The 12051-nt window shown below is 52.3% G+C and overlaps 2 protein-coding genes across 3 annotated transcripts in view; one reads left to right on the forward strand and one right to left on the reverse strand.

Moving 5' to 3' along the window:
• The first annotated feature begins 3621 nt into the window (after window positions 1-3621).
• Window positions 3622-8478, forward strand: FUZ (fuzzy planar cell polarity protein). The gene is made up of 11 exons (XM_066271514.1): window positions 3622-3870; window positions 4089-4210; window positions 4468-4552; window positions 4797-4865; window positions 5056-5160; window positions 5888-6085; window positions 6233-6328; window positions 6623-6729; window positions 6804-6868; window positions 6944-7018; window positions 7969-8478. The coding sequence occupies exons 1-11, from the start codon at window positions 3760-3762 to the stop codon at window positions 8193-8195; spliced, it is 1260 nt and encodes a 419-aa protein (XP_066127611.1). The 5' UTR covers window positions 3622-3759; the 3' UTR covers window positions 8196-8478.
• The window catches only part of AP2A1 (adaptor related protein complex 2 subunit alpha 1), a 30476-nt gene continuing 26662 nt past the window's right edge, over window positions 8238-12051 (reverse strand). Inside the window, exons 16-24 of one of the 2 annotated variants that reach the window (XM_066271512.1) lie at window positions 11718-11783; window positions 11294-11350; window positions 11116-11198; window positions 10929-11019; window positions 9723-9845; window positions 9524-9640; window positions 9363-9432; window positions 9005-9139; window positions 8238-8679 (exon numbers count right to left, since the gene is read on the reverse strand). In XM_066271512.1, coding sequence (XP_066127609.1) covers window positions 8602-8679; window positions 9005-9139; window positions 9363-9432; window positions 9524-9640; window positions 9723-9845; window positions 10929-11019; window positions 11116-11198; window positions 11294-11350; window positions 11718-11783 — 820 coding nt within the window. In that variant the 3' untranslated portion in view covers window positions 8238-8601. The remainder of the gene's footprint in view (window positions 8680-9004; window positions 9140-9362; window positions 9433-9523; window positions 9641-9722; window positions 9846-10928; window positions 11020-11115; window positions 11199-11293; window positions 11351-11717; window positions 11784-12051) is intronic. The other variant, XM_066271513.1, reaches the window with a different exon arrangement.

Genomic DNA, 12051 nt, shown 5'->3' on the forward strand with positions numbered 1-12051 from the left:
GTGCTAAAATTTGTTTTAATTTGTTGGATGAATGTTTTAAATGCATCAAAACAGCTTATTCTTTAAATATTTATTCTGAATGAAAGGTCTACGTTATTCTGACATTCAGGGTTTTTTATGTTTAAGTTTATTACAATAAATCTGTTTCCTTTAGTGTAAAGAAAAACTCATTCTTAAAAAGGTGCAAATGTAAAATTTAGGAAAAATAACTAGAACCATGAAAAAAATGTTTACCAACAGGTTTGCTAATTATTTTGAAATTGGGACTTTGTTTTGTTTTGTTTTTAATAGTAATCAAAATAATGCGGTACTAGAAAATTTCTGGGAAAAGTCAGTTTTACTTTAAAATAAGAATCCGCTATATTTTATTGTTTTCAATAAAACTTCGTGTTTTGGACCTTTTAAAAATTTTCTCTTTAATACTAATGTACAGGTTGATTCAGCAACTGAGAGACTCTGAAATCCTACAAAAGATGCCAAACTTCTTTTCTCTTCCTGCAAACTTCTACCTTCTTTTATTTAGTCCAGCTAATAATGCTGTTTTGTCTTTTTCCAATCAGCCCTAGGTATATGGAAAAAGTTTATATAGGCAAATGGGGACCCTCAAATCCCTCAACGAGATCTTCTGAGCATGGCATTTAAGGTCTATAATGACCAAAAAAGGAACAGAAAAGGCAGACAAAGCCGAAAAGAGATCAGGTAAAATACCAGCTCTTGGCATACACCCATAAAGGCTCCAACGCCCTCAAGAGACTTCATAGGACTCCCATCAGGGCCCTGCTTCAAGAGTGGAAAGGAAGGTCATTGAGCTAAAGCCTGCCAGGCTTCTTGACCCCCACCAGGGACATGCCTTTACTATGGAAAAAAGGGACACTGGAAGGTAAGCTGCTCCCTCACTCCTCCAAGGGAGGGTTCAGTCTCCTCTAGCCCTGCTCCGGCTACCTGTGACCTGACCTTGCCAGCTTACTGAGGCTTGCCACTGAAGACTAAAGGTGCCCAGGGCCATCGGTCCCATCTCACGTCGCTGTGGACGAGCCTAGGGTATTTCTTCCAAGTAGCAGGTAAACTGATCTCCTTTCTTATGGACACAAGGGCTACCTACTATGCCTTGCCTGAATATTCAGTTTTTTTATTCATCCCTCGAAGATCTCTGTTGTGGGTGTTGATAGTCTTATTTTCTGCTGCTTTGTTTAATATTTAGTGTTTCCTTTATTCCTCTTGCTTCAATGCCCCATGCCTATTTTAGGCTGGGACTTACTCCTAATTTAAATAAACTTACCTCTGCTACCCAGAATAGTGTATCCACAGGTTCTCTTCACCATGCCATAATTGCAGAGCTCCAGAGAAAGGCACCCTGGGTTCACCTCTCCAGTTTAAAGAAAATGGAAGCTCCGTTTTCATGCGTGCTGCAGGTGGCTTTTCCAGTCTACCTGGGTCATTGCCAGCTGGGAGCAGCAGTCATTGGGACTTTGACGCTAACTGCAGAGTGTAGAAGTGTGACGGCAATTCCAGTGCCATGTGGACTTTTCCTGAATGTGGACTCTTCCTGGACTCCTCCTGGGACAGTTTTTGATGGACTGAACTGGGGTTGGGATGCATTTACAAAAATTTGGAATGGTGTTGGTGCCAACTTGGACTTGGTAAACACTTTAAGGACATTACTTTTTTATAAATTCTTGTTGTATTAGCTTAAAAAATTTGCCTAAAGGCTTTAATCACTGTGATGTATTAGTATACTTGTTTTGGGTATCTGTTAGCATTGGCTATACTAATTTTGTGTTTGTTCTGTATTTTTCCAGTCTGCCTTCAAATCCAAACATGGGAATTCAAATGAGTAAGAATCACAACACACAAATTTTAAATTTTAATATCTTTTGGAAACCAAAATATAAGCAGGGTTTTTTTTTTATATCCAGGGGACAGGTGCTGGGCCTAACCACCCATCTCACCTGCCCAGTTAACAAAGAGAGCAATACCTGATTATTGCTTATCCCATTCTGGTCAAACGCCAGCTAGGGGCCGTCAACCTCCTGGTCTGCCGACCTATGTTTCAGCCTACCTACCAGCCTCTCCCCTTGGTAGATAACGCGTCTTATCTTCCCATTCAGAGGGGGGAATGAGGAGCCACTGAGCCATTTCACCCGCAGGTGTTGTAAAGTACCAAAGGCTACAGAATTAATATTAATATTTTAGGAGGCTTGAAGAACATTTTATTAATTTAGGTTAAGGTGTATAGAGAAATTGTGAGAATAGTCTCTGTACTGTGTGATTGGCATAACCAGGATGGCTCTTGCCATTGTATTGTAAATGAAAAGGGAAGGAAAACAGATTCCCTGACATCCCACCACACCTCTGGGGAAAGGAGTGAATGGCTAGCAAGGTGCAGGAAGGGAAAAGCCAAAATAAACCTTTTCTTATAGCAATGAGTCATTTGCGGGCATTTGTCCCCACCAAAACTACCTCTCCTATGTAAATGCGTGTGTGACTCTGGACAGAAAGATAGCAGATAAACACTAAATAATATAGGAATGCCTTTAATATGTAAAGAGACATCTTTCTACCATTGTGTTGGCTTGTAAATTTTGTTTTCTCCAAAATGATGTATGGTTTGCAAATTGAACTTGGTCCTATCATGTTAAAGAACATATGATTATAACCAATAGCGGTAAGGGGCTCCTAATTGCAATTTTTGCTTCTGTACTTCCCACTTACAAAACTATAAAAACTAAATAGAACAAAGGGCCGGCGCGCTCTCCGTCAGATTTCTGTCGGAGTTCCCGCCGCTTGGCCAAGCTAGACAATAAAGCTTTAATGTGTAAACCACGGACCTTGCTTCTGTCTTCCATAATTTGGGTCCCTCCAAATTTGGATTAACACTTTGCAGTGAAAAGAAGGCCCAGGCTTTCCCATATCCTTAGTGTAAGTGACCATAGTGACAAAACGTCTAACCTCAACGTGGAGGATGAGAGAAACAGGCTGAGAAAACGTGAGGCTCAGTGCACCCGAGCGAGGAAGAGGTAGCGGTGAAAGAAGTTAGCTGACCAGAACCGGAGAGGCCAGGATGAACTGGAAGAGGATAAGACAATGTGAAGCCACAGAGCCAGACGAACAATAAGAAAATACACACGATAATTCCTGGATTTGGTATCTAGGAAGCTATTCCTTAGATTTGGTATTTTACCCAGGAGTTGCCTGAAATTCCTGTGATCATGGTTTCTTTCTCATCTTCTCCGGAGCCCCGAAGTGAGCTCCTTACTCCGGACGGAACCAGTGAGCTTATGTTGGGCTTGCGGGAGCACGAGCACGACCCCGGTTTCGGGCAGGCGTCCCCGACCTACTTAGTCCAGGGGGCTTTCTCCTCTGTACCCACCCCGTCCTTTCCCAGAGCGTGGCTGTTAGAGACGCCCAATTTTGTTTTTGGTGTATCTGCTCTCCCTACCACCCAATCCCCCTAACCCCCGCACTCATTAGCAGAGGATCGAAGCCATTTCAAGAGACAGACTCCGAATGTTTACAACCACAGCTGGCTGCCATCTTTGTTAGGGGTATTGTGACTTCCGGTCGGAACGGAAGAGAACCTAACCCGGGTTGGGGAGGTGCTAGAATAGGGATTTAGGATAGGTTTGAGTTAGATTCTTCCAATCAGCTCCTCGTCTCGCCCTCTGGCAGTTTCGGGTTGCAGCTGGACTTAGTGTGACTACGGTCATTCTTCAAGACGGGCGCAGGCCGTTTTCACGAAGGGACTTGGGAGGGTTCCAAATGGGGGAGGAGGGGACGGAGGGCACGGTACACCTGCTGTGCCTCGCGACCTCCAGCGGAGTGCCCCTGTTCTGCAGAAGCAGCCGCGGCGGCGCCCCGGCCCGCCAGCAGGTGGGGCTCTGGACGTCTGGATCGCTGAAGTTAAGGGGTTCGGAGCTTGAACTCTGGGTTTCCGGGGAGTAGGGGCTGGGGAAGTTTCAAAGCTGAGTTTAGCGGGCTGAAGGTGCAATGGACCAATAATCCTGGTTCCCTTGACCAGAAGGTGCTAGGAAATCTAGAAAGGGAAGGGGATTGGGGATTCCTGCCTAATGCCCTTAAACTTTCTCCAGCTCCCGTTCCCTGTCATCGGCTCTCTCAATGGAGTCCACATGTTTGGGCAGAATCTCGAGGTGCAGCTGAGCTCTGCGAGGACCGAGGATACCACTGTGGTGTGGAAAAGCTTCCATGACAGGTCTCCAAGCAGTAGCTTGCAGGGCCTAGCGATGGGCCCTGTTGAAGATGACACTAACCCTAAGGCCTTCCAGCTCTCCAAGGCCAGCTGTTTACTTGGCTGTGGGATCTCTGATCCCCGAGTTTCTCTGTATGAGACGTGGGTTGCACTGGGGAGGATGTAGCTGGCAGCCAGGATCAAGGGCAAACTCTACTGTTCTCACTGCCCTTTTTCCCTGACCTGGACCCACTCTTCCTTCTCACCTTCCTTTCATACAGCATCACCCTCATTGTTCTGTCATCTGAGGAGGGCACCTCGGAACTGAGACTAGAGAGACTACTCCAAATGGTGTTTGGGGCCATGGTGAGACTCCCCAGGCCTTTTTTGCAAACCAAGGAATTTGAACTCTCAGCATCCTTTTCCCTCAGACCTAGCAGTCCAAACCACCAACACCTTTCTGTCCAAAACCCAGGAATCCTGGCCCTCAGACCCTCTTCCTTCAGACCCAGGAGTCCAGATCCTCAGCCCCCTTTCCTCAGTCTGAGTCCCAGCCCCTTCTTTATTCTGAGATGTTCAGGGTTCCTATTCTCTTATATGGTTCTTCTAGGTTCTTCTTGTGGGACTTGAAGAACTGACAAACATCAGCAACATAGAGAGACTGAAGAAGGACTTGAGGGTGAGGCTACTGATATTTGGGGACTACAGTTCCCAGCAGCCCCTGGGGCAGCCTGAACCTATGGATTTTTGAGGCAGCTCGGTTGTCTGACTCAAGAGCTAGGCCCACCCAGCAGGGCCACTTTTCTAATGGAGAGACAGCAGATCTGGAACCCATCTAGGTCCTAGTGCCTCCCTCTTCTCTCTGCTAGGCCACTTACCGCCTCATCGACAGCTTCCTGGGGGACTCAGAGCTCATCGGGGACCTGACCCAGTGTGTGGACTGTGTGGTTCCTCCAGAGGGGTCCCTTCTGCAGGTATTGGGGAAGACTTATGGCCCTATCTCAGTCTTCTTCTTACCCCTGGCTCATTGCTTCCATTTCTTCCCATCCTCTGGGATTCCAGTCCAATCCCCACTTGGCCCCAGAAGAATCTTTTTACACCCAAAGCTGACGCTTGCCCCTTCCCTGATCATAGCCCTCTCGTGGTTTCCATCGCTTCCAGGACAAGGTCCCAGGCCCTCACCCAGTTGCCTCAGAGATTCCACAAAACCCAACAGCTTCCCAGCTTCTCTGTCTCACTTAGCATATGCTGTTCCTTCTGTCTGGTGAATCTCTGTTTACCTTTTTTGAAATACTGCTCTTGTGGATTCACCAGGCGTGGCCACCTCCTAGCAGTGTGACTCTCTGCAGGTGACTTGAACTCTCTGAACCTCAACAGGTGGTTGATTGCACCTACTTGGCACACAGCAGGACTCAATAAACCATAGCTGCTGTTGTTGTAATTATTAGCTTCAGTAGCTCATGCTGGCAGGGTAGCAGGCACCTTACATGTTCAGTCTAACTTCACTATATGACTTGGGGATTGTAACTGCATGTGAAGGTGAAGGATCCCAGGCCCAGGGACGGTGAGACACTTGAGCATGGCCACTAGGCAAACTTTTAATCGTATGATGGTCTTTTCCCACTTCTTAACTACGTGGGAAGTCACTGCCTTCCTTGCTTGTGTCTCCTGACCTGCTATCGGCCTGCCATCCTTACCCAGGAAGCCCTCTCTGGTTTCGCCGAGGCTGTGGGCACGGCCTACGTCAGCCTTGTCGTGTCGGGCAGAGTGGTGGCGGCAACAGAGAGCTGGTGGCACTTGAGGACGCCAGAGGCCGTGCTACTCCCCTGGCTAGTGGGATCCCTGCCGCCGCAGGCCGCACGCGACTACCCTGTGTACCTGCCGCACGGGAGCCCCACGGTGAGTGAGTGGAGCCGGCAGGGGTAAGGTGGGGGCTTGGGACACCTGCGCACGAAAGGGTAGGACGTAGAGGCCGAGTCGCGAGGAAACTGGGCTTGCTATGAAAGGGACGGAGTTCCGACCCGCCCACCCTGCGCCCCGCTTCAGGTCCCGCATCGGCTTCTGACACTGACGCTGCTGCCGGACTTGGAGCTGTGTCTGCTCTGCGGGCCGTGCCCTCCCCTCAGCCAGCTGGATCCACAGGTGAATTCAGACCGTGTTCCGCTTTCCCATTACTCTACCCTCTATCCTCGTGTTCCACAGCCCTTCTCCTACCACCCTGCCCAGCTAAGGGATCTCTACTCTGTACCCGCCCCTCCCACGGGCCACGCCCCCTCATGGATTGCACTCCAATCACTTTTATTGGCCGCTCTTGCACTCTGCCAGGCTTAGCCGCTTCCATGGTCCCCTCCCATCCCCCATAGCCACGCCTCCTTCCTTGGTACTTCCCTGACCTCACCCACGGGCCCCGCCTTTCGTTAACCACGCCCCCTGCAGCTTCTGGAGCGCTGGTGGCAGCCGATGCTGGACCCGCTGCGGGCCTGCCTGCCACAGGGACCTCGAGCTCTGCCCGCCGGCTTCCCCCTGCACACGGACATCCTTGGGTAGGGCTCGGTATGAGGAATGGCTTGGGGTCCTCATCCCCTCTTCCCTGGCTATGACACGCCCTTCCTCACAGGCTACTGCTCCTCCATCTGGAACTGAAGCGTTGCCTCTTCACCGTGGAACCCTCTGGGGATAAAGGTGACTGAGGGCAGGCCTGGGAGGGTCCTTGGGCCATGAAGGGGCTCTGTCACCCTGTCTTTCTTCTCCTTCCAGACCCTTCCCCTGAGCAGCGTCGGTATCTCCTCCGGTCCTTCTACACCCTGGTCACTGCCGTGCACTTCCCACCAGGTCAGCGGCAGGCACAGTTGCCCACCTTTGCACAGGCTGGGACACTAAGTCCCAGGTCACACAAGAAGGGAGGAAGGGGATGAGGCTGGAGAAGCTGATAAAACTCAGCAGGTACTGGGCATGTTATGGCCTGGACATCCACACATGGAAAGGGAGGGGCAGGGAGGGCCAGTCTGGAAGTTACAGGATCTCCAAGATAATCCTAGTAGTTAACACTGAGGCCTCATCTCTTACCAAGTGCTTTGTATGTAATGACTCACTTCATCCTCATAGGGGAGGGGTTATCTACTATTAAATCGTCATTCCCATATTATGGATGAGAAAACTGAGGCTTAGCTACTAAGCGGCAGACCCACAAGTCACAGACAGGTGGCTTCCACATTCACACCCACACACTCTTCTCTACTGCTTAAAGTACAGGCTTCATCAATAGGGGGCGGGGGAACCGCAGAGCCCAGGTTAGTTAGGAAAAGTTGTCCTAGAACCTGAGAGGCCCCCGAGAGACAAAAGGACCTCGAGTGACACTACAACCCCAGTGAAGACTCTGATGAATGTAGCAAAATGTTAAAGAGCTACACTTGAGAGGGGCAGAGGGCTGTCCCTTCCTAGCTGTTGATTCCACACCCCCACTTCCCACATGTAAAGGGTGTGAGGGGTCCTTGGGCGTCCCCTGTAGGTGGAACCCAGTGCCTGACACCTGGTTAGCATCACCTGCATGTTTGCTATTTGTGTTGCTAAGAGGATTGCTTGGCTCACACACAGTATCCCCAGGACCGGGGCTGGTGGGAAGAGGAGCAGCTAGGAGTCACTGACCACAGGATGGAGTGGTGAAGGCCCTTGCCTGTCGGAAGTCAGACTCAGGCCCAGAATGGGGGTATGGCTCCTGCAGGTTGGCATCCTAGTGGTCCAGGCCCCACTGATCCTATCAGCCCTTTCTGTCCTTCCTCCAGAGCCTGGACAACAGAAGGAGAAGGTGGAGGACACAGCCCACCAAACCCAGGTGCCGAGAGCCTGTTACCTAGTATCAGGGACTGAGGAGCCAGGCACTGGATGGCGTCTGGTGGCTCTCCAGTTGGGGCCACGGCGGCTGCTGCTGCTGCTTTCTGCTCAGAGTCCCAGCCATGGGTTGCGGAGCCTAGCCATGCACACTCTGCACGCCCTTACCCCACTCCTCTGACCTCTAGGCGTGAGCAATAGACAGGCATCCGGGAACCAGGGCTGTTAGCGTCTTTGTTTATTTGATCACAATAATACACAGCCCCTGGACGGGGAGGGGGCAGGAGGGGCCACAACAGGGTGGGGTGGGAGGGGAGGGGAGGAGGCGCCTGCTTCCCTGGCCCCTCTCCCCTCTGTGCTTGGGGGGAAAGGGAGGCAGGGGGCTCCCCCTTACCCCCCAGAATGTAAACAGCAGCAGATGAACAAAAATAAAAATACAAAAGGCCGGAGGAAGGTCCTAGGAATCCCCACACTCTAGGGTCTTCCCTGTCGCCAGTGGAGGTCCCCTCATTGCCCCATCCACCAAAGGTCCCTCAGTCTAGGGGATTCCTGGTGCCGGCCACACTCCCGGGGGCAGAGTCCAGGGCTCAGAACTGCTGGGCCAGCAGCTCACACAGGTGACGAGAGACAGACTCCTTGCTGGTGCGCAGGGTCAGCCGGTACATCTGGGGGGGAGGGACATGGGGGACAGGCTCAGGGAAGAGGCAGATGGATGGAGAGCCCAGGATGGAGGATACAGGGAAGATAGAAGATAAGAGAAAAAAAAAGGAGTCAGAAAGGTGACAGAAGGGACAGGAAGTAGGAATAAAAGCAACAGAAAAGAGGCAAAGAATGGACGATAAAAGAGAGGCCAAGAAGGGTGGAAAGGATATAGAGACAAGAATCAGGGTGGGAGGGAAGGGGAGAGGGGTGGAGGTGGGGTCAGAGCATGTACAAAATCCAGGCTGCGATGGTGTCTGTCTCAGGGGGGCCTCCCAGACCGTCACTCACCTGAGCCTGGGCATTGGGCTCCAGCCGGAGCAGACAGCCCACCTGCAGGGCTTTAGTCTGGATGATTCCAGCCCCTACAAAGTTCTCAGGGTTGGGGTCCACGTTGTCCAGGAGAGCGGAGCCAAACCCCAGGAGCTGGGAGGGAAGGGGCCGCCGTCAGAGGCTCCAGATCTGTTAGCTCCCAGAGTGGCACACCAGCCCCCAACACCCTTGGTAATGGGAGTGGGCTGCATTTTACAGATGGGGAAACTGAGGCTCAGAGAAGGTGAGCAGCCACTGCTCCCCAAAAACCCCAGGGTCAGGGAGAGGTGGGCTGAGATGTGAGGCTGGGCTCCGCTCCTGATTCTCCATCTCTCACCTTGGCCTTAGTGACTTCTGCATCCATGGGGTGGTTGGCTTTGAAGATTTTCTGTGCCTCCTGTTGGGGGCTGGGGCGGGAAAGGTTTCTGTCGGACTGGGCAGGCCCAGCCCAGCCTGCCCTGAAGTACGGCTATGGCTCCCCCCAGCCCCACTACTCACATGCTCAGCTGCTTCCAACGCTGGAAGAAGTCCTGGGCCGCCATCTCTGTTGGCTGGAAGAACTTGTTGATGGTCACCGGGAGCTTCAGGGTGAGGGACTGAGGGGCACCCCCATACCTGGCATTGGAGGGGTGAGGGCTTGGTCAGACCACACCCCTCACCCAGGAAGCCCCACCCCCAGGGCCGCCTCCTGACTCACCTGAAGCGCACTGACAGGAGCGGGGGCATCAGGAAGTCCCTAAGGCACTCAATGTTGAGCACCTGCTGCACCTGCGCCCCGCCATCCACCTGCGCTGCTACGCGCTTGGTCTGCACGGCCAGCTGTGACCACTCAAGGTCAAGGAAGCCAGAAATAGGAGGTGGCGCTGCAGGGCCTTGGCCATGAACCTCTTAGGGGCTGTGTGCCAACCTAGACTCCACCTATGCTAAATTGGCCTTTCACAATGGGCTCAGCAACCTCCTTTACTGCATGTGTCACACTGTACTCTTTGGGTTCGAATCCTGGCTCTTACTCCCTCAGTGACTATGGGCAAGTTAATCAACCTCCCTTAGCCTCACCTGCAAAATGGACATTTCTTCCTCAGTGTTCAATGATTTACTCCTTGTCAGTGTGTTTGGTATACGGTTAAGTGCACAAAAATGGTGGCAATTAGTGTCATCACCATTTTCCTCCGTGTCAGTGACCCCAGGCAAGGGCTGAGTCTGTGCATCTCTCACCAACCCCTCCCCCCCAATGCCCAGCACAGAGCTGAGCACACAGGAGGCCTCTGGAAATGATGATGAACAAAGCAAAGAACTAAAAAGGTCGTCAAAGTTTTGGGGTCTAACCCCCATCATTTTACAGGGGTGGAAATGGAAGACCAGAGAGGGGCCTGACCTTGCTCAAGCACTTCCTTTATGACAGCCACCCTTCCAGAGTTCTCCAACTGTGCTGATCTTCAAAACTACCCTAGGCGAAGGAAGAGGAGGGTCTACACAGAGGTGATAGGAAAGCTAAGAGAGGCAAAGCGGCAGGCCCAGGTCACACAGGAGGAGGCTCTGGTCAGCATCAAGACCCCCAGGCCTGGCTCTCCAGATCAGGAGGCACTAGAATCACGGGTGTGGAGCCAGACAGAGGCCTAAGTCAGGACAAGGTCACAAAGGGCCTGACAGTGACGAACTGGGGTCTGAAGCAGCAGAGGTTCTAGAAGTAACATCTCCTGCAACACCTTCACTGGCATCTCCTGTAATGGGGGGAAAAGAACCCCCCCCCCCCTTACAGATGACACTAAATTTCAGAATTAACAAATGCTCAGGCTCACATGAGGGCTGAACAGGAGTCTGGACCTGGGTCCATCTCCTTCCCAGGAAGGCAGACCCAGAGGGCTGAGCCTAGAGCCAGGGGGCTGGCCAGGCTGAGAGGATATGAGTCTGGAGGTCTCCAGGGTGAACGACAGTGGGCGTGAAGTTCTGGAACTGTACCGAGGTCTTGTTGCCATAGAACAGATACATGCGGCCTGTAGTGATGGGAGAGGCAGGCCTCCATCAGGGTCCCTACTCAACACCCAAGCAAGGTCCCCCAAAGCCCCACCCTCACAGTCCTCCGGACACACCTAGGTTCTGCCGGAACTCTGACTTGACTCCAATCTGCAGCAGCTGGTTCTCAAACAGGACCCCATTGTTCTTGCACACGAACCTGGGGGTGGGGCAGGGGCTCAGGATGAGAAGCCTGCACAGCTTCTCGATCCCCACCTGTCCTCCTTCCCCCTCCCTAACTGCTCCCAGACTCACTTATTCAGCAGCTCATCAGCTTCTGGGATGGGCGGGCCGATGTCCTCAGGACCTGGGCTGCAGGCAGGGAAAGGAGTGAGATGGGAGGGGACTCAAGGGAGGGGAGTGCTAGACAGAAGTAAAGGCCCAGAGCTAGCTAACGGAGGGCAATAAGCCTTGAAAGGGCAGAACCCCACAATCCATATCACCAGATTCCCCGGAGAACCACAAGACCCCAGAATCAGTCTGGTGATTGCTTCTAACGGGAATAGGACCCTACCTGGTAGTCACGCACCCACATATCAGAGGACCCTGACTTTTACCCCTTCCAAATCCTTGCCTCTACAGTTAGTTCAACAGGAACAAGTGATGAGAACTCCCAGTCCCCTAACCCTCCCTAAGGACACAAGAGTCTGCCCACCAACCCCCTAAGGCCATCCCTTACTCAGCAGCTGGAGCTGGGTCAGCCAGCAAAGCCATGGGGCTCTCAGGGGCAGGCGGCTCCAGCTCGCTGGGCCATCCAATCCCAGAGCAGACATAGAAGACAGGCGTGGCAGGCAGCCAATCCCAGACAGGCAGCAAGAGGGCCGAAGAGAAAGAGGGAGGAAGGAAGGAGAGAAGGAAGAGCAGGCTGAGACACAGTGACAGGAAAGGACAAGGAACGGTGGCCAGGGACAGCCGAGAGTCCAGAATGGCCAGAGGGAGGAAGTAGGCTGGGAGAGGCAGCGGCCAGGGGGACAGAGGCACAGGGACAGGGAGGGAGGACAGACAGAAGTCAG

The sequence above is a fragment of the Saccopteryx bilineata genome, chromosome 3 (genome assembly GCF_036850765.1).
Source record: "Saccopteryx bilineata isolate mSacBil1 chromosome 3, mSacBil1_pri_phased_curated, whole genome shotgun sequence".
Lineage (NCBI taxonomy): Eukaryota > Metazoa > Chordata > Mammalia > Chiroptera > Emballonuridae > Saccopteryx > Saccopteryx bilineata.

Bases quoted from the DNA above. Each gene is read 5' to 3' on its own strand.
- FUZ (XM_066271514.1), top strand. From the start codon at position 3,760: ATGGGGGAGGAGGGGACGGAGGGCACGGTACACCTGCTGTGCCTCGCG. The intron at 3,871-4,088 runs GTGGGGCTCTGG...AACTTTCTCCAG, and splicing joins GCGCCCCGGCCCGCCAGCAG to CTCCCGTTCCCTGTCATCGG. The intron at 6,869-6,943 runs GTGACTGAGGGC...TTCTCCTTCCAG, and splicing joins GGAACCCTCTGGGGATAAAG to ACCCTTCCCCTGAGCAGCGT.